The sequence below is a fragment of the Amblyomma maculatum genome, chromosome 2 (genome assembly GCF_055883805.1).
Source record: "Amblyomma maculatum isolate TAMU_Amacu chromosome 2, ASM5588380v1, whole genome shotgun sequence".
NCBI classification, from domain to species: Eukaryota; Metazoa; Arthropoda; class Arachnida; order Ixodida; family Ixodidae; genus Amblyomma; species Amblyomma maculatum.
The window spans coordinates 57,860,862-57,887,943 of NC_139345.1; the positions used below are offsets into that span (position 1 = coordinate 57,860,862).

At 47.1% G+C, this 27,082-nt stretch overlaps 1 protein-coding gene across 3 annotated transcripts in view; it reads left to right on the forward strand.

Annotated features, from left to right (window-relative positions):
- Positions 1-27,082, forward strand: part of LOC146198723 (uncharacterized) — a 321,357-nt gene that overhangs the window by 99,738 nt on the left and 194,537 nt on the right. For 2 of the 3 annotated variants that reach the window (XM_084594219.1, XM_084594221.1), the window contains exon 2: positions 19,374-19,397. The exons of the other annotated variant lie outside the window; for it this stretch is intronic. In XM_084594219.1, coding sequence (XP_084450345.1) covers positions 19,374-19,397 — 24 coding nt within the window. The remainder of the gene's footprint in view (positions 1-19,373; positions 19,398-27,082) is intronic. 3 annotated transcript variants of the gene reach the window in all.

Here is a 27,082-nt window from a genome sequence, read left to right on the forward strand (position 1 = left end):
GAGTGCAGACGACGGTTTCGACGAAAAGCAAGAATCCTGACGAACGCGCAACAACGGCGACTGCAGCTCCACTCTCGTGGTTTTCAACAAGTTGGCGACGTCCTGGGGCGCCCTTTCTTTCATTTCTTTCTCTCTATTCTCGTCCGTCTCCGTCTTTCTGCTTCCTTCCCCCTTACAACTTCATTAATTTCGATTTCTCATGTTCCCTGTCTGGTCTTTGTGTTGTGGTTTTTAAGCACTATCTCTGCAATATGCTTTATTTCATGGTTGATGGCGGGAGGGGAGGGGCCTGCGCTATCTTCTTGTGAATTTGAAGAGCTGTAACAAGCCTCTCTAAATACAGAAAGAAAATATAGCCGCCGCCTTTTTTTCCCTTTCTTTATGTACCCAATGATTCAGGTTATTACGCAAGATGCTAAGGTCAGAAGCCGGTTGAGACTAGTCGAGGCCTTTGTCGATCCGGCTGAACAGAAGTTACATTGGCCAAGAGCACAGCGCCGCTTGCAGCTACACAAAAGACCGATGCTTGCATTTGAGGGCTCTGCAGCTAAGAACCTATAAGATCCTTCACTCTTTGGCGGACAGCGCTTTCATCGGCTTGTGTGCTGTCAAAGAACAGACTTCGCAACCTGATTTCGCAAGCGGTCTGACTACGGGGATTCGTGTCCACCTTTTCAACGCTAAGGGCGAACTAACGACGGTTAGCGTCCTCATTTTCTATCTTTTCGATGACCTCACCAATATCAGCCCTTTGCTTAATAAGGGAAGCAAAGTCGCAGTCGGAGGCAACTTGACGGTCGCTGACATCGTCACAAAGGGAACTAACTAAGCAATAAAATGCTGACAGTAGCATAATGCGCCGCACACGTCATTATGCTTTTTCATTCCAATTATTAAGAAACGCAGCGTTCGTGCATTGTGTTTCATTTCTACGCCGAGACAAAATGGTCGAGGGAGCTTAGTGCAAGTCCTAAATGGAGCCCGTCGCCCGTATAGGCCATTTGCACCGAAGTATAACTGGTCATTATCCCTGCTATTTTTGCAGAAGCGCAATGCCTCGAACTTTATGTTTTTATGTAATCAAAAATTTTGAAAATACCTTGATGTGCAACAGTGCGTACTTCCAAATTTTGTGACACATTACGGCTGATATTAATTTTGTTCTTTCGTTATAGTTGCGTCCTTTTAACCCCCTTGCGACCTCATTCATTCAGTTCATTTTATTTCTTTAATGACCCTCTCAAAGGAATTACGTAAGGCGTGGGTGTTGCAGAAAAATAAGCAAAGTTATAGAAAGGATTGGTTTGTGAGGTTTAACTTCCCAAAGCGACTCAGGCTATGAGAAACGCCGTAGTGGAGGACTCCGGAAATTCCAATCACCTTGGGTTCTTTAACGCGCACTGACATCGCACAGGACACGGACGCCACTCCGTTTCGCCTCCACCGAAAAGCGGCCGCCGAGGCCGGGATTCGATCCCACAACCTTGGGAACAGTAGTCGAGCGCCGTAACGCGCCACCCCGGCGGGGTTAAAGTTATACAAAAGGAGCTTTCTGGTGTAAAATTCCCTTTTTGCTGCTCTGCCGTTTGCCATTGGTTTACAGCATGTCGACAAAAATATTTGCGCTTCAGCAGAGATATTTTTTCTTCTCTTATAGAGAGGTCTCAGTGGTAGTATATAGTCGTAGTCAAAAATCTCAGAGCAGCTATTGTACTATGAAGGAATCTAGAAGAGAATGGTGTGCACCTAGTAATGAGGCTCGCGAAAGCGGTCCTATATGCGAGCGTACTATTCCAAAGTCATTATCCATGAGCGCGGGCCTGGGCTGACACCAGATAGCTTTGGTTCTAGCTCACGCGTGTTGAGGGTTTATGATGCCCGTACTGCTTGTAATGATTTTGGCTGACTTGAAACTGGTTAACTTTTCTTCCACACTGCCTGGAGCTCTCCTTTCGTCGATTACTGCTGAGAGGCATGAGTTCAAAGAAAACCTCATGAACCCATCACGGTGGCTCAGTAGCTTTTTAACGTTCAGCTACTTCAAGGTCGTAGGATTTCCACTGCAACCACAAGTCGGCGGAGATGAATGGTAAATAAAAAAAAATAGAGAAAAAGGTGACAGCTGTTACGCATTGCTCGTTATAGACGGCAGCCACTTCCGAGGCTTGGGGAGCCTTCGCCATCAGCCACTCTCTTCAGCTGCAGACTGCGCGCCTGAGTTCCTTCGACGCTTTTGGTGTGCAGCGGTTGCCCGTGGCCAGAGCCGGCAATGTGCCACACAAGAGATATGCTGAAAGCGCTCCCTATGCAGAACCTAGAATATGCGAAGGCGTCTCTACGTTTATCAGTAGCGTGCACCGCTCAGAGTGCGCCCTGCTCTAAGAGTATCCCGTCTTTCTCGCCAACTCTAATGCAGGCCCGCATCCAGCGCTTACAAAGACTGCAGCCCTCGTTCGACGCCAACTCCAAATGGATGCTTATATAAATACTAGAATATTCCATATCATCTTCCCCGATCAATATGCCCCGACTTGTAAATACTGCGGCATTTCAGCTGACCACTTTACTGTCATATTGTTTGGTCTTGCGAAACCCAGCTTTCACGTCCGGAAGCTCCCGATCCACATACTGCTGCAGCCTACCTTGGAGGATTTTCAGCATTACCTTGCTAGCATGCGAAATAAGCGCGATCGTGTCGTAGTTGGAACAATCTTTGGCACTGCCTTTCTTTGTAATGGGGATGTAAACTGACTTCCTCCAATCCTGTGGCCACTGCAGGGGTGTCCAAATCTTCTGACATAATGTATGCAGATTGTTAACAGCGTCATGGTTGAGGTTTTGAAGCAACTCAGCTGGAATGCCATCAATTCCGCTAGCTTTGTTCTTAGCAAGGCTGGCTAAGGCTCATTCAACTTCACTCTTCAGGATGCCTGGCTCGAGATCTGTAATCACAACCGTCTTATGTTGGGTTTGCACATTCGGGTCCTTCTTGTACAGTTCTTCTGTGCATTCCTGCCACCTCTTCTTTATCTCTGAAGCTTCAGTGAGGTCCTTGCCTCGTTCGTCCTTTATCACGCCCAGCTTAGCATAGAAGCTTCCTTTGATATCTTCGATTGTCTTATACAGAGCTCTTGTGTTCCTTAATTGGCTGTTGTCCTCAACTGCTTGGCACTGTATGTTCAGGAAGGCATTCTTATCTCTCCTTGCTATTTTCTGAAAATCCGAATTGAGAACCTTGTATCTTTCTCTTTCCCCATAACTTTTGCCGTCCTCCTTTCCTCAGCTATTTGCAAAGCCTCTTCAGATAACCAGTTTGCTTTCTTGCATTTCTTTTGCTTTGGAACTACCTTAGTAGCAACTTGTATTATATCACGAACATCAGTCCACATCTCTTCAGGCTCTCTGTCTTCTAGATCTAATTCTTGAAATCGATTCCTCAGCATATTCTAATGGAATTTGATCCAGATCATACCTGAAAGGCCTTCTAGTTTTCTGCGTTTTCCTCAATCGAAGCTTAATTGAAGCTTAATTGAAGCCTAATTGCTTCAATGCAGCCTACCTTGGAGGATTTTCAACATCACCTTGCTAGCAATAAGTCATTACTCACTCATTATTATGTCATTACTCACTCTTTATTATAGTTCCCGTTCCTCGCTGGCGCCCGTTAGCCGTCCCTTAATTCTTAAGCGCATTTCATTTAATACTTTCTCATCGTCTGCGTCTGGCACTAGTACATTTCATACTGGTGCCTGGTCACAGTAGTGCAGTTTTAAATAATGTTGACGATAACCTGGAGAAGATCTGCCCTCCCGGCTACTCTCATGTCAATACTGCTATGTTTCGGTCGTTAATTACTATGCGGAACAAATCGTTTTTGACGGTTTCGCAAGTGTACATCTCCGGTACTCCTGGAGCAGGAAAGTTCGCCGAACATGGCTGGTTGAAGCCTAACTTAAGAGATTTCGCCACAGTGCTCAACAAACAGCTAAATGTTTACCGACGCGAGTATGCTTTGGCACTCTCCTTCATCCGCATTTGTACTTGAACCTAAATTGATCATTTCGAGCTATTCAGCCACAAATGCCTTTCTTTAGGAAGGAGGTGGTTTGGGGTTCCCTTGCAGCGGTTTGTCCTATAAGAGCCCCATCTGGCAGAAATTTGGCGCCACCTCGCTTGGGTATACCCACAGGATTGCTTGCTCCGCTATTTAAAATTTGTTGTTCGAAGCTGAGCGATTGCCATTTCTAATTCATAAGATATCTTCCTTTCCGCTTCTTTTGAATTCAGGTCGCCCCTTTTACCTTTAATTGTGCCCCTAGAAGATGGTCCAGTGCGTGTGCTATCTTATACCTTTTTTTTTTTGTTGTTTCTATCCCGTTCATTTCTATTTTCTCTCTCACGAAGCGGTTTGGTTGATTAGCCTCTCTATGCCACCCGGATCCTTGCCGATGCTCCAGTGTGAGTACGCTTCATCGGACTCCTCGGATTTGCTGCAACCTTTGCTTCGGCGCTAGTTTGAATCTTACTAAGAGATGACTTTTTTTTTTTTCTGAAGTTACTCAAAGTTTCGGACAATTTCAGATCCATGTCGGCTTCAGGTTCGCCATAGTGTCCTGGTGATGTTCGCCATACATTTTGGAGGATGGGGACTAAACGCGTTTCCGGCTGTGAAAGATTACAGGGATGCAAGGCTGCTTATCTTTATAAATATCGCCTCAGTGTTACTTTTAAAACAGAAATCAGGAATAATGTAACAAACCTTAAGAATTTAGCAGAACTAAGGAAAAAAGAATCAGTCTATCCAACAAGACGTGGCGAAGAATGGACAGTACCAACACCTCGATTAAATCTTGGTAGGGAATGCCTTCAGTACACTCTTCCATCTCTTCTAAATAGGTATATCCACATTAACCTCGATTTGTTTTCTTTTCCACGTCGCGAACTACATAATTTGTTTTTGAATAACATGGTTTAAGTTTCATTATGTATACATATTGCTGTTTCGTGTATCTTCTGGTGTTTCTTGATGAGCTTGTTTTTAAAATTGTATAAACTCTTGTGTTGCCTCCCTGCCAATAATTAGGATTGTAGACTCGTCAAGCTGCCCAAGGGCAGCTTTTTTCTACAATTCCTCCATCTGTAGTTTTAGATGGGAAATAAACTTTGACTTTGACTTTGACTTACGTGCAGAAATGCGAAAGCATTACGAGTCCCGTTGCGAGTTCAGCGTTTCGTTGCTTAGTGCCGTTGCTTAGTTGGCGTGTTTGCTGGTCAAATTCAGACGAAGTAAAATTTTAGGTGTTAAGGGACCAAACTTTTGGTGTGGCCACCCGAAATTTAGAAGCAACCTTCGCGCGGCCATACTTATATTAGGTAACACCTTGATATTGGCTAAATTTGGATGCAGTCAAATTTCGAAGAGCCATATTTCGGGGGTGGCTGAATTGAGGGCCGCCTCTCAATTCGCCATGGTCGAATTAGGTTAGATGTCGATTTTTATCAAATTCCGGCCTAGTCAGATTCTGGGGATCAAGGGGGCCAAACTGAGGTAAGGAGGGGGGGGGGGGAGGAGGCGGTGGCCCACCCTAATTTGGAGGTCCCCACTTAATTGGCCATACTGGAATTAGGTTAGAAATCGAGTTTGGTAAAATGCTGAAGAGGTCAAGTTTTTGAAGTGCAGGAGGCTAAATTTCGGGGTGTGGTCCACCACAATGTGGAGGTAACCACCAAATTGGCAGTAACTGATTTCGGTTAGATGCCAATCTTGGTCCCATTCTGATGTCGAATTTCGGGATTCTAGGGTGCCAAAGTTTGGAGGTGGCCCATCCAGGCTTAGAGGTCATCGTCGAATTGGCCATACTCAAATTAAATTGGATACAAAATTTGTTCATATTACCTGGTTGTTCGTGAGGACACGCTCTGATGACAGTTTCTGCGGACACGCTCTGTCCAGTGCTCCCGTCCAAGCTTAATTCGTTCAATAAATTAATTGACCAATCATTTAATCATTTCATTTACTTAATTGACCAACCATTTTTCTGACTACTTATGTATGTGTTTAAATAACTGTTATAATAATTATCCGTGTAATTGAGTTCTTTCGGACACGTTTGATGAGCGGCACCACCTATATTAGCCACGAAATGCTTTCGTGTTAAAATGACGGCAAATATATGAAGCCCCCGCTCCAATGAAGAAGTACAAACGTGCCTGCACGGGATAGGAGGGGCGCTCGAATTCGGGATCCAAGCATTTCGGTAGGTTTCATTCCTATCTCAAAAACATGCCGCATAACCTATCGATTCCGCCACAACATGCGGTCTCTAAAGGTCACAGACACTACCAAGCCGGCCAATCAAGTCACGTCACCTGCCAACAATCACCTGTCATAGGCATGCAGGACTAGACAAACACTGGTGAAATACGGGAGTTGGGGTCTCGATGCTATCGCACTAAAACTTTCAGTTTGCCGCACCGTAGGAATACACGCTAAACCGACACAGGTGATTTATATTCGTGTAGGATAACTCCCAGTGCGGTATCCATCATAAATTTTATGAGGAAATTAGGGAAGCTGAAACCCATATACCAAACAATACCCAACCATACCATGACCACCTCACGAAATATTTGCCCATTTTGTTCAGCATGTACACCTCGACAGATTAACCGCAATTAGAATTACTACTAATTTCTATTTATATCGATGTGCAAAAAGCAGACAGCAATCAATCTTTACAAAAACTCCTGGATTAATCGATGAATACTGGAGTGTCCTTTGGCAGTCAACGCAGCAGTTAGAAGAGAGGGGCTCAATATTCTGCACCTAGCGCCATCTGAGCGCAGTGAAGCTCTCTCATCCTCACGATTGATTCACCGAGCGCCGCCGAGATGGAAGCACAAGCGCGAACCCGGTCACTGGGGCAAAAGCAACAAACAGCTCTCAGTCGCTCCGAGTCGGAACTCGTTCACTTCGTACTCCCAGGTTATGGATGCAGTGTTACGTATGTCTGAACCAGCACCGGTGTGTGACCGATAAATTTATGAAACGTTCCTGTAACTTGACTGTGTACCACCGGAGAAGACGTCTGTGACAGTGGAATTTAAATCATGAAAAACAATAATCCGAAAGATCAGGTACCTCTTCCGTCAGGCGGAATGCCGGGATGCAAAGCTATTTGGACTTGGTGTAGGACCCAGTCACTTCGGCAGCTCTTCCTCTCTTTCCGCTTTCACTCCCTCCGTCCTTTTTTTCTATTACTATGCGGTTCAGGTGTCCACGGAGAAAGTGTGACGTATACTGCGCTTTTCCTATCCTGTAAATCAAATTGCATATGTATGTTCTCAATTAAAATCCACTATTACCATAAGCTCATGCCATTCCTTAGAATACAGGACGAAGAAATACGCAAAGTGACCAACGGATGCAGATGTAGAAGCGTCGCATTCCGCCGGCGTCACAGTGCTGCACTGCACGGGTTCACATTTTCAGTGAAGCAAGGGAGCATAAGAGCATCGTCTTGGATGTGAGCCAGACAGACAGCGGAGGGCTGACTTTCGGCGACAGATCTCTCGCTCTCGTGTCAGCGGCGGGCACAGGCATCTTCGCCATAGCTGGTCGTCCGTCAATCCAGCTCTCTCGTTCTTCGCCATTTTCCTTCCTCCGTGATCTTTGCTTGCTCTCTCGTTATTTTCGTTACTTTCCCCCTCCTTCACAGCGTGCTTGTCTTTGCTCGTGCTCGGCAGACATTCCAATAACGGGGCTGAGGAGCGAGCGCTCTTTTTCCTACGGCCTTATCGCTGAGTTTAAATAAAGTCTATTCCTTCCCCTCCTCCACCTCGTCATCTGGTGTCGCGGCACGTGGCAGTATGCTCGCTCTTTCTGGTATTACATTGGCGGGCTTTCTACAAAGGTTCGGAAGCCGGGATTTCATGCCGAAGAATGAGATTACGTAGTTAGATATGAACCTGAAAGAACGCCAGTCTTTTGCGCCCAAAAGTTATGTTTACTTTCTGCCGCTGCCATATAAGTGCTGAAGCAAACAATATAATTCGCTAATAAAACCTTGTCACCTGTTCTCAAACCCTGGTAGACGATCGCTAACTTAAAGAAGGGCGTACTTCGCTTCTTGGCCACGACGGCTCGCTTTGCAAAGGTGAAAGCCTGGCAACACATATTCACAACTATAGACAAAAGTAAACAAAACACAGTTCTGAGACTAAATGAATTGACGAACTACCCTGAAGGGATTGTCAGGAACGTATCGTCGTCATGTGAAAGTTTCGGGGCACATGTTTCAATTGCTACCCTTCACAACCGAAGTTGCCTTAGACAACTCAATTAGCTAGGCCGCGGGGCAATGTTTCAGTTGCTACTCTATGGAACCGAAGTTGTCTTAGACAACTCAATTAGCTAGGCTGCGGGATCGAGTTACGTCCACATTTCAGGTGGCAGTAGGTTGTCTTTCCTGTGACATCCTTGACACTGTGGACCGTGCCACAGTTATTCGGCATATATGTGCACGGAATATCTCAAACTGAACGCTTGTTCAAAGCAAGCTTAGAAAGTTTTACTTCTGTGTTTTAGTTATGTGCAACCCTCAGCCCAACCTCTTTGGCAGGGGCTAAGTGTGTCCCGATATCACAGCTCGAGCATAATACACTATTACGTGTGCTATGTGCTACAATACAGAAATTTTACTAGGACTTGCAAACGTAGATCGAGGCGTGTAACTCTGATCTGTTACAACCGGCGCCTTATCGAAGTAGCACGCAGTAGAGAACGCGGTTGCGGCTACCATAAGTGCAGCCCCGAGACACCGACCAATAACCACGTTGCTTGCTGCGGTTGCTGCTCGAGTGTCCCGGAGGCTTTTGTCTCGGAAGACGCATCCATATTTAAGAGCGTTAGGTCTTACTCCTTACGTTTGTACATTTCGTGTCCATCCTATAGGTTCAATGTGGCGGCCGAGAATGGGATAAATTGCCGTAGCATTGCAGTCTAGTGTTACGTTTATAGGGCCGTGTCGATCGAACCACTGATCGCAGAGGGACGCCACATTGTTGCGAACCTTCGGAGGACAAAAAAGAAAAAGAAAAAGCAAGTAACATCACTAATAACGTAGGGTATAACTAAAAAATATTTGCCAAACATAAAAAAAAAAACACATTGCTCATGCTTTTCAGTAGAACACCTGCAAAGGTGGTGGTAGTATGTTTTGCCCTTTTGTTTTGTTCATCTGTTTTTTCATGGTTCCGATCAAGTTTCCATCGTGAGTAATAAAGGACACGAAGGCATGTTTCTTTTTTCCACAACGCGCTCTTTAGTAGCGCATCTGGCGTTCTGAGGTGTGCACTGCATTGCGCAGTACACAGGCACCTTGCCTTTCGCCTCCATTGATTGTACAGATAATTGTGACTGGAATGAGGGCTGTGGGTTACAAAGGCGTGGGAGTCCGTTAACCTCAGCTGCTGATCTATAGCTCGCTGTACTAGTGTTAGCCTGAGCTGGTACTGCGAGCCTTATTCAGCAAGGGTGTCCCCGGGCTGCTAGGTATATCCATTTTACGCATTATGGAGCTAGCTATAGCTCTGCATTCCCATGTAGGGTGATATAGCGTAGTGGTGTCTTCGCACCAGACACATTCGCTCTTGCATCATGTGGGCTATAACCTCGTGGCTTACTCTCGGATTAGAGTGCCATGTGGGAGTGCGTACTTTCTACGCCCCTTCCTACACACCCAGAAGCAGAATTATAGATTCATATACGCTTTGTAGGTTCGTATAGGTTCATACAACCCGTCCCTCTTTATTAGGATAATAAGTAGAGCATATATTTGCATAAGCAAAATGTGATGTGTAATAATGTGCTTAGGTCCCGGATCTGTGCAAACCCGCTATCCCCACTTCATAGCGGTATCATTTCCATACGTACCCTTTCAGATATAAAACGTTCGAGTCTGTGTCTAAGCACACGTTGAGTCATCACAAAACATACATTGTGAAATAAAGTTTATGTACAGGTAGACATATCATACGTTGTTTCCTTGCAAAACAAAGGCGCAATATCTGCCTCACTTTTCGTTGGACTCAAATAATTAATAAGGTCACGGTCACACCGCCTTTTCATTCCATGCTTTATTACTACTGTTGCCATTCGTAAAGGTGATCACCGCCGAGTTTTGTCCTCGGGTGCAACACGAGGAGCTCGCGCCGCTCACTTCACGTGTGCGTCGCGTGTACCTGGCGGCGCTCGTTTCTTCTTCGCACGCCTGCTGGCTATTATTATTATTATTATTCACGCACCTGCTAAGCTTTTTTTCGCACCGGTACATATCTCCACAAATATACAGCATTGGCTGACACAATCGCCTGCCTGCCCTTTTTGTCCACTGCCTCCGCGGTCCACTTGGCTCTCCTCCTGGGACGCCCTGCTTCAAAATAACCTTTCCATGCACCTTCATGTGGTTTGGACCCGGCTGCGTTTTCCTTGGCATTATATGCCGTCCAATGCTCTCTTAGCACCTCACTGAGGCAACGGCCAGCCTGCACCACATACGCCTTCCCACAGGTTACAGGAACCTTGTAAACTTCAGAGCAGTTGGCAACATTTGACAAAGCGTTGCTTATGCCGCATGCCACATGCCTTTCTTGGAATTACTCATTTCGTTGACCTTGCTGCACAATCTTTTAAGCTTATTCAGCGCAGATAGCACTGCACTGACATCAAATCGGCTCGAAATTTTCTTAAACTGATGTGGTATCCTGTGAATGTAGGCACAAATGGTCTCCTCTGCTCACTCTTGTTAAGCTTTCTTGCCCGAGGCCACATGCAGCTTCCAGCTGCGGACACAAGGAGGCTCGTGCGGTAACCACTTCTGTTCACCCTCTCCATCTGCAAATTGACACCCTCTCACATCTTGGCCTAGCACCAATGCTTTATATCCAGATACTGTACTTTATATACCAGAAAGCCTTGGCCACTCTGGCTTCCTTGAGTTGTTCTTATAGGGTCCTATCACTCTTGAAAAGAAAGAGCTAGGTCACTCAAGATAGGGGCAATTATCAACATGTATGATCTTGGTCAAACCTACTGAAAAACTTTAATTTCTACGGGGCAATAACCTCATACAACCTCATCTAATCGCATAGACTCTCATACGATGCACATCATTATCATAAAATATCGTACATAATGTATGATAATGTGCAAGAAACTATAAGACGTTATGCAATTATATCCGACTTGTATGTGATTTTTTATGTGAATTGAGAGAGATTCTGTGAGAAAATGTGAGGGTATTGCTTCACACATTTTTTTTCAGTAGGGAAGCACCAGCCTTATATTCAGATTATCTTTGAGCTTTCTAAGAGTACAAAAGCGAAATTCAGGCCAGGGTGCACAATCGGGAACAGCGACACTATGCACTTATTTTTCTCTCAGTGTACTCCCCGTACGGCAGGCAAACCGGAAAATCAGCAACATATACCGGAAAGCCTTAGCCACTCCGAATTCTTCAGTTGGTTTGATAGAGTCCTATCGACTTTGAAAAGAAAGAGGTCACTCCAACATGTGTGATCTTGGCCATGTACCAGCCTTATATCCAGATACACTATCTGTAGGTCTTCTAGGAGTTCAAAAATGAACACGGCCTGGGTGCACAGTCGGGAACAGCGACACTGTATACTTAATCTTGCTCTCAGTGTAACCCCCGTACGGCAGGCAAACGAGAAAACCATCGACATGCCGGAAAGCCTGGGTAACTGCAGCTTCCTTCATTTATTTTGACAGAGGCCTATCACCGTTGACCAGAAATAGCTCACGCAAGACGGGGGAAACTTAAAAACCTTGCAAAGTCCATCGTTTTGCTTCACGATATATCCATCAAATTCCAAGTACAAGGACGGTAAAGCAGCAGCAGACCTAAAAAAGTCTATGCAGGTCCCGTTTTAGTTCTAGAACCCCAATTTCCCGTATGTATCAATGACTTCTTCAACAAGGAGTATGGTATAACGCTGTGAGATGTTGTATAGAAGGTCTTTCGAAGCAAAAGAGAAGCACCTGGCTGGTGAGGTTCATTCAAAGAAGTCCGTTTTAGAAAGCCCCTGAATTGAAATATGTGAATTGTCTCCCTGTCGAAGACCCGCCGGTGTTGAAGAATTCAGATGAGTTAATTGACTTCCTTGCTGCAGTGTACTGCACGGCATAAAAACGCTTTGTCATATGCTGCGATGACGTGGTTTACAAGATTTCGTTTAAAGGTGGTAAGACATATGTGGGGTAGACTGGACTCCGCCTCGGTGAGCGGATAAGTGAACATCGGATGACATATGATGCATTGTCGCCTCCAGTAGACTTGGCAAACCATTGTTCCCGCCGCGAAAAAGATCGCACAGGAAAAGATCCAGGTGTGAAACTGCGCAGCCAGGTTCACGAACAGCTCAGCTAGGCCAGGATATACTTAGAGAAAGCATGTGTTCCTGGCGCTGGGCTGCCTACTCCTCTTCAATCCAATCTAATCCCATTCAATCCAGTGTAATCCGATCCAGTCCAATCAAGTACAGTTCATTCCAGTCAAATCCAATCCAATCCAACCCTGTCCAATTCAATCCAAACCAGTCCAATCGAGTCCAAATCTAATCTAGTGCAATCCAATCATGTCCAATGCTGAGTACACGCTCGCCTGAAATGCGCAGCTTACTAGCATAACATCATCGCTACTATCATCCTCAAGCTAGAGAAGGAGAATTAACATGCGCCACTCAGGATTTTCTTTCGGAACCAAAGGAACAATTTTCTTCGTGCGGCCACTCAGTATCTCGGCTCGGCGCATTTGGCTCCTTGGCTGGTAACAACTAACATGTCCCGGCATGAGAATCACGGCTTTCTGCAGGGAGGTTGCGCAGTCTCTGGCATTGCTGCAAGGGCTTTTCTCTTGAAAGTAAAACATTGCAGTAAAACCGAAGAAGCTATACTGGGACTTACTGGCGCAATATCTACAACCTCCACTATATTGGCAACAAGCCACAGGGGTGGACAAGAGTGATGTCTTCAAGCGTGTCAGGAGGCTGCCCGTTCTAACAGGCTGCAAGGATTTCTATTTCCGCTTCCACACAGGAGTTTTGCCCGTGAAAGCCAGTCAGGAACAGAGGGGCTTCTTCCTGCCATGGGGCGCAAACTGTTTCCTTTGTGGCATGCGGGAGGCCGCAGAACACGTATTTGTGAAATGCAATACGGCGCACATCTGGAATGGAGTACGGGGTTTCTTTGGCATGGATTTGGACGTCACGTGGCCAGGCCTCATGCTCCTCGACGCGCCTTGTGTCTGTCCAGTGCTCCGGGATTTTGTGATTGTGCTTGCACTGCACGCCCTCCTGCGTGCGCGCTGGATGTGGTGGAATGTTGCGCTGCCCGAAACCAGCCTGGCGGCACCTGTTGGACAAAATAGTGGGCAGTGAGCGCACTCAAGTCGTCTGGATCTGACGACAGCCTGCAGGTGGAACTGCAGCGGGGCTGCCGCGCTGTGGTTGTCTTCAAGACACGGCAGTACAAACGGTTTGGGTGCCTCTGATGATGCATGCAGCGTTGCCCAAAGGTTTTCTTTTCACTCCTCCCTGATTTTCCTCTTCGTCTTTTTGGTGGCGCCTCTCGTGCTAACAGGTCTTTCTCTGTCCCCTTCTTACCAGACCCCTCTATATAATCATTTTTGTGCATTAAACTCCTCTCTTGTTTCTTCTGGTCGACGCACTCTCGGCTTTTGGCTGAACAGTTGTACGTATATGTAAATAATGTTTTTTTCTTTTTTTTCTCTTTGTGGAAAAAAATTCCCGGGCTTGGCGCACTTGGTAAAGCGCTCGGTGGGGGATTCGACGGGTGGAGGATCGATTCCCGATGGAGGCGGTTTCTTTTCTTTTTTGTTTTTCATGAGGAAACTGGCCCAGCAGTGCGACGTCATTCTAGATGGCGCTTCGAGCGTCCGCCAGCTGTGGCGGTTGCTAGGCAACGGCTCTGTGGCTTCTCGGAGTGCGGCCACAGCGAAATCGCAAGCTCGTGGCCAGTAAAGCTTTCGCTACAAAACTGCCCTGCCAAGATCCAAGGATGCCCTGAAAAGAGAGATTATCGAAGTCATCGGAATGACTTCGGGTCAGGAAGGAGAGTGCGCGAGTGTACCATCAGTAGCCCTCGGCAGGAAGGGGAGGCAGCTTACGTTTTCTTTTTTTTTTTTCGTACTAGAAGTAAACCGCCAGTTGGTAGTGGGCACTTTACCGGTGTTGACGTTTTTCTTTGTTCCGTCTTGTGTATGGGGTGGACAATGCAGCGTCAGCAGTTGAAGCACACGTCGTAAGCAATTGGTTCTGAGGAGGGGAATGACGCAACAAGTGTCTCACTTTTGGGGCACACATCAACCATGCCACAATGGAATGAAAAAAAGATGTGAAAGAAGGGAGTGGCGTAGTGGCGGACTTTAGGATAATTTTCACCACCTGACATTGCAAAGTACACAGTTGCCTTCGCGCTTTGCCTGTACAGAAATGCGGTCGACGCTGCCGGGATTGAACCCGCGGTTCTGGGCTCAACAGCCGAAGCGCAAATGAAGCAAGCCGAAAGGAAAGAGAGCAATGAAAGACTAAAATGAGCATCAAAGGAAAATCTGCCAAGTGTACTGAAGAGTCCAAATTACTTTCGAGAACCTGAGGTTGGCATAGCCCAGATTATTTTTGTTATGGCCACATTAATACGCTGTTACGTGAATATTAAAAAACAGGTAATGATTATGAATTTCTGTCCATCAAGTTAAATAACACTGTTATTGCTGTATGTTATCGACCACCAAACGGCTCAATCCAGGCTTTCCTCGGTTACATAGACACGTTGTTTGCGTTTGTGTGCGACAATAATTTTAAGCTTATATTGGGCGGCGACTTTAATATTAGTATAAAAAAATGATTCCTCAAAAATGAAGTTTGATATCATTTTGAGGTCCAGCGGTTTTCGAAATGTAATCCAGTTCCCAACAAGGGTAACTACTCACTCTAACTCTCTCATTGATCTGTTTGTTACGAATATCTCTGCTGAGGATATTAAATCAGGAGTATTCGCCTCGGATATCAGCGACCACCTTCCTACATTTTTTTTGCTCCAAAGCACATGTACGTAGCAATGAGTCCCTACAAACAGTAGTTGTACAACGTATACCACAACGAAACCTTTCAACATTTCGTGATAAAGTCACCGAAACCTCCTGGAATACTGTGTTTGAAAATAAGGATGGAATCATGGCTTATGACAAGTTTATAGACGTTCCAAAAGCAATATATGAAGCCAGTTTTCCTACGGTGTGCGTTAAGAGGAAAAGAAAGATACGTAAGCCATGGATTACACCTGAATTCAACACAAAAATAGACAAAAAAAAACTTCCTATTCCAGCAATTTATCAAAAGTAAAGACCCAGGCCACTTAAAAGACTTCAAAACATATAGGAATCATCTTAATAAGGAGCTATCAAGGGCAAAGCGCGAATACTAGACTAACTTTTTCGATTCCGCTTCTAGTTTCTCCGACGTGATGTGGAAAAAACTAAACTGCCTGATAAAATGTAACGTTCCGCGAAGCAGCATTCATAAAATACATAAAAATAACGTAGAGTTGACTAGAAAGCCATTAGCTGATGAATTTAATGAATATGTTTTTAGATAACAAACACAGAACTAGCGTGACCAATTATCAAACAAACGTGCTATGGAACGAGCACTCTATTTTCCTGGATGCTGTTAGTGAGAATGAAGTAAACGCAGTACTATTAGGATCAAATAACAGTAGTGCTAGAGACATTGATGGCTTTCAAGTGAAACATATTAAGTACGTTGCTGACCATCTTACTCCTATCATGACATATATTTTTAATCCTTGCAAAAGTATAGGTGTTTTTTCTTCTAAAATTCAAATTGCCTGTGTAACTGTGGTGTATAAGAAAGGGGATAAAAATGATATGGGGAACTACAGGCCAATATTGGAATGGATGGCTACCTATCGAATTTACTACATATTTCTAGAGGCGTTCCTCAAGACAGCATTCTCGGACCCTTTGTGCTTAATATGTATATCAATGACATCACTAACGTTGCTCCCACTACAAAGTTCATCATTTACGCAGACGACACAAGTATTTTTTTTAACAGGGAATAATTGTGAAAACCTATTTGACACAGCGAATGTAATATTGGTTGCGCTCGAAGAGTGGACAAAAAATAACTTTTTAAGCATCAACGTACCCAAGACTAAGTTCATTCTGTTCCGAAGCAAGGGAAAAAATCATCAAAGCACATAGCGAATTAACCTTGCATTCTACCCCGGTTGAAATAGTGCCTTCATTTAAGATACTTGGTGTAATTTTTTAGGAGAATATTTCTTGGGATGCAAGCAATAATTACTTGACAGCAAAGCTATCATCTGTTATAGGATTAATATACCGGCACCGCAATCTGCTACTTCGCAAAGTAATGATGTTAATTTACAATGCTCTTTTCCTCTCCCGACTTAATTATTGCCATTTGGTATGGAGATCTACGACAAAAGAAAATTTACAAAACCTGCATGTCTTACAGAAAAAGTTCCTCCGAGCCGCGGAGAATGTGCAAAGTCGTTACCACACTCACGAGCTATTTAAGAACTACAATGTAATGCCAGTACAAAGTATTTATGATTACAGGATGTGTAGAACCTTTAAACAAGAACTTAAAAGGGAAACTTCCTTTATGCGATCTCTATCAAACCTGGAAAAAAATATTAAAGCACATAACCTGCGTCCTAACGAAGAATGGAAAGTAAATACATACAGATCAATGTACGGAATGCAGACACTTCATAACAAGCTACCTAGGATACTGAACGAATTACAACATGACCAACTTCTGCCTCGAAAAAAATCTCTTTCAAATACTTTTATTAAAAGCACATTTTATGATCTCACATTTATTTTCTTAGTGTTTTCTGTTTGCTACTTGCTTCGCGCCCAAGTGATGGCAGTGCATAAAGTTTTTTTTTTACTTGTCGATTTCATTTTTGTATCAAGTCTTGTGTAGTTTTGCGTAGTGTATTTGTTATCGTTGTTGCGTGGCTTTATTTTGTATATTGATTGATGTACTATGTAGTTTACAACTGTTTTGATAAGCTTTTTTTTTCATGCTTCATGTTTATTATGCTTCATGTTTCATGTTATTCATGCTTTAGTGCTTATTAGTATGACTTTAGATTTCTTCTGTGGCCTTCTGTTTTTGGCAACGCTATGAAATTACCAGCGTAAAAGGGGGCCTGCGGCCCCGTCAAGCTGTGTTTTACAGCTTTTTCTGCAGGCCTCCTGCATCTTGTGTGATTTACTTGATGCAAATAAACATTATTATTATTTGTAGTTGAGTTGTTATTCTCGTTAAAATGCATACTTATTCATAGATGGGTACAACCAGCTTGTGCTCGATACCTTAGTCTCAAAATATTCGCCTATTGTCTTACGTCGGTGCACAGAAAAAGCACGTGCAGGTGCCCCCTCGTCCTTCCGTCCATAGTGCCACAGCTGCATTGATGACGTTCAGCGAGATATTTTCGTCATCGTTGGCATCGTCTGCGCTGTTCTCTTCTCCTCTTCCTCCCTCGCTATTTCTCCTCGCTGCGCCTGTCAGGCAAGACGCCACACATATTAAGGCGTAGTCGCACTTGACGCTTGGTGGCCTGCGAGACACATGCTTGTCTACCAACACAGCGACTTTGCAGGTATACGACGATGCCGATGTTTGGCACAAGCGCGAAGCCTAACGGCTGCATCTTGGCTTTGCCGGCCCTTCAAGCACCGTTAAATGCCGGCCTTAACGTCCCGAAGTGATGCATGGACTATGAGGAACGCCGTAGAGGGCTGCGGGTTGCTTTTGATCCCCCAGAGTTTTGCAATATGGGTTGACATCGCGCAGCACACTTGCATCTTTCGTATTTCTCTGCCACCGAAATGCACCATCGCAGCTGGGATCGAAACCGGAACCTTGGGATCAGTAGCAAAATGATTGAGCCACTAAGCCTCCACGGCGGGCGTTTCCGGTGCTTCTCGTCTTCGCGTTCTTCATCTACTTCATCACAAATCTGCTGAATACACTGACGATTTGCCCGATAATGGTGGCCCTCGATCATCACGCTCTCCTTGACAGACCGCTACGGGCATCTATTTAGTAAAATATCGCGAAATCATTCCCCACGAATGGAACACCAGTTTCAAACACAACGCAGCGCGAAAATACCTTTCCAAACAGCAAACGTCGCCTAGCAAAAGCTTTAAACCCACACCTGCCCCCACCTCTCCCTCTTCTCCTACAGTTTCTTCCCCTAATACTATCTCCCTCATGTCGACTATGCCACTAGCCGATGGCTACACTATCACATATCCTCTACTCGTGCTACGGTTCAGCTCTATAATTCCGGTGAATGGAAGATGCCACTGCTCAGCTCCTATCCGGACGTGCAACTCTGCGTAACGGCAAGAACCTTGGAGGTCGCCAGGTCCCATCATGTCCATCTATGACCACACAGGGTCACTGCAACCAGTATGACCAACGAAATTTTTTATCCTTCTCCTCACCGAGACCAATGCTTATCACAGTTATGAGTGCGTTGAATATCAGCTGCGGCCGATGTAGCGGCGCCGCGTCTACCATGGAGAAAGAGATGAACGCTTCAGGCGACTTCCGCTCCGAGCCACAAGGAAGATGAAGCGGCTGCGGGCGAGTAAGGACTGCTCGCGCTGTCTTGCCTGCGTTGTAATTGGTGACGCTATGGCCAACGCCTTTGAGCCCTCTAGAACCCCTCATTGCAAAAAAAAAAAAAAAAAAAAAAAAGAACGTTGGCTTAGGGCTTGGGTGTAGGCTAGAAACCATTTCCCTAGAAATGTCTTGTTGTAGATTTCCACTAAAAATCCCGCGAAATTTTCAAAGCCAAGTTTCAAAGAGGAACCTCTCTTGTTTCTTTACGGCTTCATTGTTCTCCCGTTGTCACTGTGGTTTGCTAAATTTTACTGTCTATGAATTGATAACTGCTCTCATTTCAACAGCACAACCTCCCCCCCCCCCCCACACACACACACACACTGTTGTGACCGGGGTTCCAGTCGAGGTTCGCACAGTCTCCAGCAGCTGAAGACAGAAAGGGGACTAGCAGACGCCGGCGAGCGACCGCTGCCAAAGGCATCGAAGCGGCGGCGGCGGGGTAGTGACCCTTTGTCTACTGCTGCGGCAGGGCCAACCCTCCTAGCTCCTCACCCCCCCCCCCCCCCCCCCCCTTGAGGACGGAGACGGGCTACCTTTGGGGCCTTACTCCCTCTTGAAGTCCACGGCAGCGACAGCAGGGAACCTGTCCTCGTGTTAAATGGACCAGAGGCACCGAGTGGCCTTGACCCCGCTCGCCGAATTCTCGAAGCAGGCAGCTGACTTTCCTGGAATTACGCGGGGAAATGACCGCCGCCAGCGGGCGACTTCGCGGGCTGTTGACTGTTTCGCCTTGATGCAGAATCTCCACCACCAGCACCAGCACCAGCAAACGTTCTTTGCTTCTCCTCCCTGGCTGCTCCTGGTCCTTCGTCTCTGCTCCCCATGGCCCCACTGTGGTGACGCCTAGGCCCCCGAATCCCGTTCTCATTAACACACACACACACACACACACACACACACACACACACACACACACACACACACACACACACACACACACACACACACACACACACACACACACACACACACACACACACACACACACACACACACACACACACACACACACACACACACACACACACACACACACACACACACACACACACACACACACACACACACACACACACACACACACACACACACACACACACACACACACACACACACACACACACACACACCCCGCCGGGGTGGCGCAGTGGTTACGGCGCTCGACTACTGTTCCCAAGGACGCGGGATCGAATCCCGGCCTCGGCGGCCGCTTTTCGGTGGAGGCGAAAAGCAAGACGTCCGTGTGCTTTGCGATGTCAGTGCACGTTAAAGAACCCCAGGTGGTCGAAATTTCCGGAGTCCTCCACTACGGCGTCTCTCATAGCCTGAGTCGCTTTGGGACGTTAAACCCCACAAAACCAAAACCAAAACCAAACACACACACACACACACACACACGCGCGCGCGCGCGCGCGCACGCACGCACACGCACACACACACACACACACACACACATACTCACACACACACATATGTGTGAGGTATATCCACTCGCGTGCGCGCACATCTCTCTATAGTTTTGAAGCACTCTTTCTTCATGGTAAGATTCACTTTGTTTCATGTACACATAGGAATTACTAGATCGTTAATAATAGATAGAACACTGAAGGCCGTGTACCGTACCAGAAGTGTACCGCGTTGAGAAGTTAGCCTGCGCCTACTTTCCTGACTATCCTGTGCCTCGATGCTAGTATATGAACTATTCCCTAACTAAGGAGAAACATGCAACTCTCACAACCTCGAAAAGCAACAAATAGGCAATGAGGATGACCTTTTATTGCGTAAGCAATACTACGCCAGGTTTCAGCCCGTCGCGTAAACCCGGCCGGTAGCCACGTTTGACCTTTAGAGCGACCGCAGATGGGGCCCCTCTTTAAGCCGTCGGGTAAACTCAGTCGGTAGCCACGCCACGCCGCAGAAGTAGAAGAAGAAGAATAAGAAGAAAGAGCAGAAAGAGAAGCTATGTCGGCTTTGCTTACTCAACCCACAGGGTTTGACTAAAGCTAAACCCCAGCTAATTTTTTGTTCTTTTGGAGAGTTTGACACAAAACTTCCCTTTTGGGCCTTCTCGTGCGAAGCAGCCTTTCCAGACTTCCGTTATTCGCGCCAATCGTTTTACCCCTGTCACTGCGACTAGACAAAGATGCGAGCCCGACAAAAGACGCGTTATCCCCGCACACAAGAGACTAAAAGGATGACGGAGAAAAGCTGGGACGGATGCCCGAGACCACGTTACATTACACCGCCAGCGGAGGGACACACGGCCGTTGATCGGGATCATCGATCATCGAGTGCCGAAACGAGAAGCGACAATGTCTACATCGGTGAGCTGATCGGTATGCAAATACACAGGAACAGCCAGAGTGCGACGCCATCGTCCGATCTAGGATCCCCGTCCATCGAGGGACGTGGCTTGAGGTGGGGAGGGAAAGAAAAAAGAGAGAGCGTTGAGCACATCGCCGGAATGGGCGCAGCAGGAAAACAGCTGCCCGAGTACTGGGTTGCGCAACAAGGCCTCGCAGCGCAGTCGAACCATAGCCTGCGTGAGAGCCCCGGCTTGGCTGAGCGAACCGAACCCGATAGGGCTCTGCTGCTTGCCGGTTCGTCCCGTCTTTCAGCTTCTACCCCGCTTTGGTCCCGTACGCGAAATCAATACCTCCGCGCACGCGCGCACGCACGCACGAGTACAAACACGTACACTGTAACCGTTACGTGTATCCTTTGTGTCCCATTTGGGGAGAGAGAAATAGTAGGGAGAGGAGCAGCGGGGGAACGTCGCCATTCGGAATTGCCGCCAAGCGCTCCCCTTATATCCCCTTTTATTATTACGCATATGCCTTTTCCCCAGCCTCTGCCCTTCTCTTCGTCCCCAAAGCTAGACCCCATCGGTGCCTCGGCGCAGCAGCTCGTCGGAGATAGCACAGGTGGAGTGCGGGACTACTATCGTAACGCACGTGCAAGGTCCTTTCGCCGCGGTAGTAGTACGCTGGCCGAAGCAACGACAAAAGAGGAAGCGGCGGGAAAAGTGGGAAGAGTCATCAACGGCGCGTTACCACGAGCGACAGGCGGTGGAGGGCGCTGGCGGCGAGGGGCGCGCGCGCGCGGGCGCGCTCGGGGCGCTTCAGGAGCGCGCGCACCTAGCGCCGGGAGAAAAACTTTCTCTGCCGCCAGTGCGCTTCCAGGGCCGGTCCATAGCGGACGAGATGGACTTCGGCTGAAAGGGGGCGGCGCTTTCGCCGAACCCGCTCGGGCCAAAAACTCGGACTTCGGTGACCTCTTTTCCCTCTTACTAACCCCCCCGAGTCTGAGTGCGTGCTGCAAGGTATTCAAGGCAGTCACTTCGTCCGGAACACGTGGTGTCTTCTAGTCGTCAGGCCTTCTACCCCATTTCTGGTGCATCGAAACTCCTTGATCCTACGACGGCCGTCGCGTTCTTGAGTCGGTGAGGTGGCGCCAGTGATCCGTCGCCGATGTGACGTTGAATTACCCAACTGTATAAGAGAATGCATCGTCGACTGTGCGTCTAAGGGGCCTCGACTCACCGCGGGTACGCGCATGGTGTCGACAGCGAACTTTGAATGCGACTCGACATGACGGTGCGGATCGACTACGAAAGCAGCGTACGGTGCACTCGCCATAATGCAGCAAGAGGCTTCGCCTAACGGCCACAGACTTTGGAGCCTCCGTTTGGCGAGTTCGAAACAAGAACGGGTTTGCAGTGCCCTCGTGACCTAGCAATAACGCAACGGAGCTATCAGCGGCAGCAGTGTAGGCAACCGATCCAGCGGCCAACAAGAAGCATCGAACCACCGCTACCATCTGAGCATCTAGGGCGCCTCTAGTAGCGTGCGTATAGTAGATGACGCGATACTAGTTGAAAATGCACGTAGGCTTCAAGAAACTTGCACGGACGTCTGAGATGTACAAAGAATATGATAGCTTTGCCTAGTGGATAAGAAGTGAACGCAAACAATCGTAGTTTTGCAATGAAAAGCCTTTTCTAATCCTGCACCAAAACTCGCGCTCAGTAACAGCAAGACAGCGGGATAAATGTACGCCACCAAACGTGCTCCCGCTGCATTCGATGTGTGCTTCATAGCACTGTCAGTGCCCTCATGTACAAACATTCTTACCTTTTGAACGCAATCACTTGCAACGAAGTTCACAAACGAACTCTTCAAAAGACGGCTTCAGATTTGTTCACCAAAAACGATATAAGCGCACGTACAGAGTCGCAAACGCACCAGTGTTTCGCCGACTGCACGGACTCCGCAGTGCCGCCATTTTGTTGCTAAGACATTTCCGGAAATGCAACAGCGAACTGTAGGAACTCTGGAAGTGCAAGTAACAGGAAACGACTGAAGCACACATGTTCGGTTTCGAGAACAAAATCCAGCCAACACTGACCACAAACCTCATTCATTGCGCTGAATCGGCGAACAGAGTTTGCCGCAAGAAAAAAGTTGTTATCCCCCTTGGTAACTCTGGCACGTTCCAGAAAAAGCGGCCTGGAAATAAAAAGAAACTTTATCGAGGGTTCGCTGCGATTCCTGGAGCCCCTTCAGATCAGCGGGAAGCGAAAGCAATTTACGCGAAAGGGGAAAACGAAGTATCCCGGAACAAATCGAACACCAATTACCGTTGCACAAAAACCGAGGGCGAGAAAGGAGACGGGTGAGCGTTTCTCCGGCACCCAGGCACTTCTTTTACTCAAGCCCATGCCGCTGGAATCGTAGCAAGCAAGACAAAAGGCAAACGCCACACAAAAAAGCACCAGATCTTCCCGCAGGTAAGGGAGTTACCCTTTATTGCCTGCTCCTTCCCTAAGGTCGTATATAGGCTGGAAGAAAGAGTAGAACGAAGTGAAAAGTTTCTTTCTCCCCCTCTTGTACTCCGGTATGTGAGAGCCCTCCTCAAGCCCGTTCCTCCCCAGGACCAACGGAACAGAAGCCCTTCCAGCGAAAGAACCTCCCCAAGCGCAGTAGTCCTCTAGCTCGTCCTCAAGCGGAGCTCAGCTGAGGAGGCGGCACATCAGCAGCGAAGGAAGGACCAGGACGTGTCTTGGGGGAACCCAAGGGCGGGCCGCACCACTGCCGGCAGAGAGGGTGTCAAGCGAGGCGGCGTCCGGGCCTCTGTAGGAGTCGGGCCCAGTTCCAGTCGCCGCCGGAAACCGGGACTTCCTTGGAGTCTGTCGTCGTCGCGTGTGGTCCTCGTGAGTGGTGTAACGGGGCGCCCTCCGAAAGAGAGCGCCGAAGCGGCGAGCCTCTCATGAAGGGAGCCTGGTCCTCGCCCGTCATGTCCTTCCTAAGACGCGGTCAGCAACGTCGCCGACACTCCGCCTTCGCCACTGGGGCGCAGCGCTACGAGCTGGTCAGCCGGCATCCGCCTCCGCTGCCACAGCGCCAGGACAGCTACAGGACAGTGTGCGTAACCCAGTACCACTTATGCATAGCACGCAGTCGCTGCACGTGGTGCATGCACTGTCCGCGCCTTAGGCGGCGCAGGACGGGAAAGAAACGGCGCGTCGTATGGGCCTCGCTGGCAGCCCACCGCACATCGTGCCATCGATTCTCCGCGGATGGTCCAAATGTGGAAACGTAAATGCACCTTTGTGGCAAGGGCACACTAACGTCACGATAAGTGAGAGACGTCTGTGCCTTGTGCGTGCCGACGTATTCGGCACGCATGGCAAGACATTCGTCGTTCCCTGCAAACAGTAGACGCATTATGGCCCTGTCTAACCTAGATGGTTTGAGTAGGAAAATAAAGCTTTAAATTAATTGATAACCTCAGTAAACGTTCGTATTTATAGGTAATAAGGCCCTTTTGACGCGGGAAAAGGCTGCCAGCGGCGCCTAGTCGACCAAGAAAAGCGCGCAGGTATTGGTTTCGAAGATGGCCTCTTGCCACGCAAGCTCGGCGCAATATAAACTCAACAGCAGCGGATGAATCCCTTTATTTGTTGACGTCGTATGCAATGCATGCGTTTCAGAATCGTAAGGGTTTTGAGGTGACAGTACATGAGCGAGAATGTCACCATGATCACAAATTATCTCCAGTCACGCTCTACCACTGCATAAGGGAAGCACTTGCAGCTTCAGTTCAGTTGAATGCACTGCTACGTATAGTACACATGCTACAGCATAAGCAGCCACTGTTAACAAAAACGAACCTCTGCACAGTGGACAAATATCGTTTCCACTTCGAGTTTCTGATCAATTCGCTCTCTCCCTACCTTATGTTGGATGGCCCGGTTAATACAATCGGTAAAGCGACTGCATCGATGAGTAGGGGGTCCCTGGTTCGAATTTCGGACCAGGACAAATTTTTCTTCAACTGAGAAATTTCTGTGGAAGGCTTGCAGTTTCAATTGTAGACGTAGAGCTGTGTTTTGGGAATGGTTAGTAAGTAATGACTTCGTCATTCAATATGAACACATGTCAGTATATTGCTCACCATTTTCTTTTCTGGAACCAACATAGAAATAACATAGACGCACAGAACAAATGCTGCTCGTATATGCCCTTTTTCGCTTCTATCAAAATAAGCGCTGGCAAGTACGGAATGCTCCAACCAGCCCAGTCTTCGCATCCTTAAGTCTCACTTTCACACCGCTGACATAGTTGCTACGAGAGATTTGGCGGGAGAGTTTTTCTCGAATATGGTCTCTATCTACAGTCCTGTTAATTATGTAACTTTATGAGACTACCCGAACAGTAGGAGAAACCAACGGGGACAAGCCTGTTCATGACAGGACCCCGTTTTAGCAAGAAACGGCCCGTGAATTCAGGATGGTATATTCGAGCTAAAAGTATATTTCATTCGCAAAACCATCTTTGATAAATCGACCGGTGATAATTGTATTCCGAATTCTTCGACATCGATAATCAATATGCAGAAGGATATCATCATCATCAACCTGACTATACCCCCTGCAGGGCGAAGGCCTTCTCTCATATTTCTCCAATTAACCCGCTTCTCTGCTAGCTGCATCCACTTGAATCCTGCGAACTTCCTAACCTCATCCACCCACCTAACTTTCTGCCGCCCCCTGCTACGCTTTCCTTCCCTTGGAATCCAGTTTGTTACCCTAAGCGACCATCGGTCATCCTCTCTTCACACTACATATCCTGCCCATGCCCATTTCTTTTTCTTGATTTCCACTAGAATGTCAGTAACTTGAGTAATTTCTCTAACCCACTCTGCACGCTTCCTACCTCTTAATTACCTCTACCATTTTTCGTTCCATAGCCCTCTGCGTTGTCCCCAACTTAAGTAGAACCCTCTTGGTTAGCCTCCACGTTTCAGCCCCATATAGGTGAGTACAGGTAAGATGCAACTGTTGTATGCTTTCCTCTTGAGCGATACCGGTAAGCTGCTAGTCATAATCTACGAGTGCTTACCAAATGCGCTCCATCCCAATCTTATTCTTCTTGTTATTTGCTTTTCATGGTCCGGATCTGCGGTTACTACCTGTCCTAACCGCAGAAGTATATGACTACCGACTAATGCGTCGACAGTCAGTGTCATGCAGATATTCGTTTCATCATAGCTTTGATAGAATTACCTGCGGTTTCCTATGGATGTTTTCTTCTTTATGGCATTTTGATCGAAGCACTAGTTACGGTTAGGCTACAGACTACAGTACATCCTATCACCACAAAAAGTCGGCCTTAACCCGTTTGTGAATGGGGAACGTTGGCCGCGGTATAGGGCTCGGCGTTTTTAGAAACTGCCTTCGTCTATGAACTAGAAACTAAGAATGTAGTCCTCTAATGCATTCATTGCGAAATGGAGACCACGTGTTTGTTTTTTCTGCTTCTTTTATAAAAGCCACAGCGCCCCTATAGACGGCCTTAACGACTGTGCGACGCATGTAAATGGCCTTCGGAGCATTTCTCTCTGAGGCACCGGTTCAAGGAATTCAGCCACTCAGCGCGGGCTTGCCCCTGTCCCGGCGCCGGAAAGCGCCGAGCCGTATTTCTTCTTTTGTTCCTCACCCAGTTATTTGTTTTTTGTGCAAAACTCCCAAATGTAGTTCAAAGAGTGACAGGAACACGTCTAGCCAGGAGACGGCATTTTTGTGCTACAGAAGAGAAAACTTACCAGCTAAACAGAAGGCAAAGAAAAAATGTGTAACGGCTTCTAGGTCCTTTCTATGAATGTATACAGTTTAGCACTAATTAAATTCCTACCAGCGAGAGTAAACAACTGCAGCTGTGGTTGTTTGTGCATTTTATTTGATCAGCAAGTTATGCATGCGGTGTTGGGAATCTTT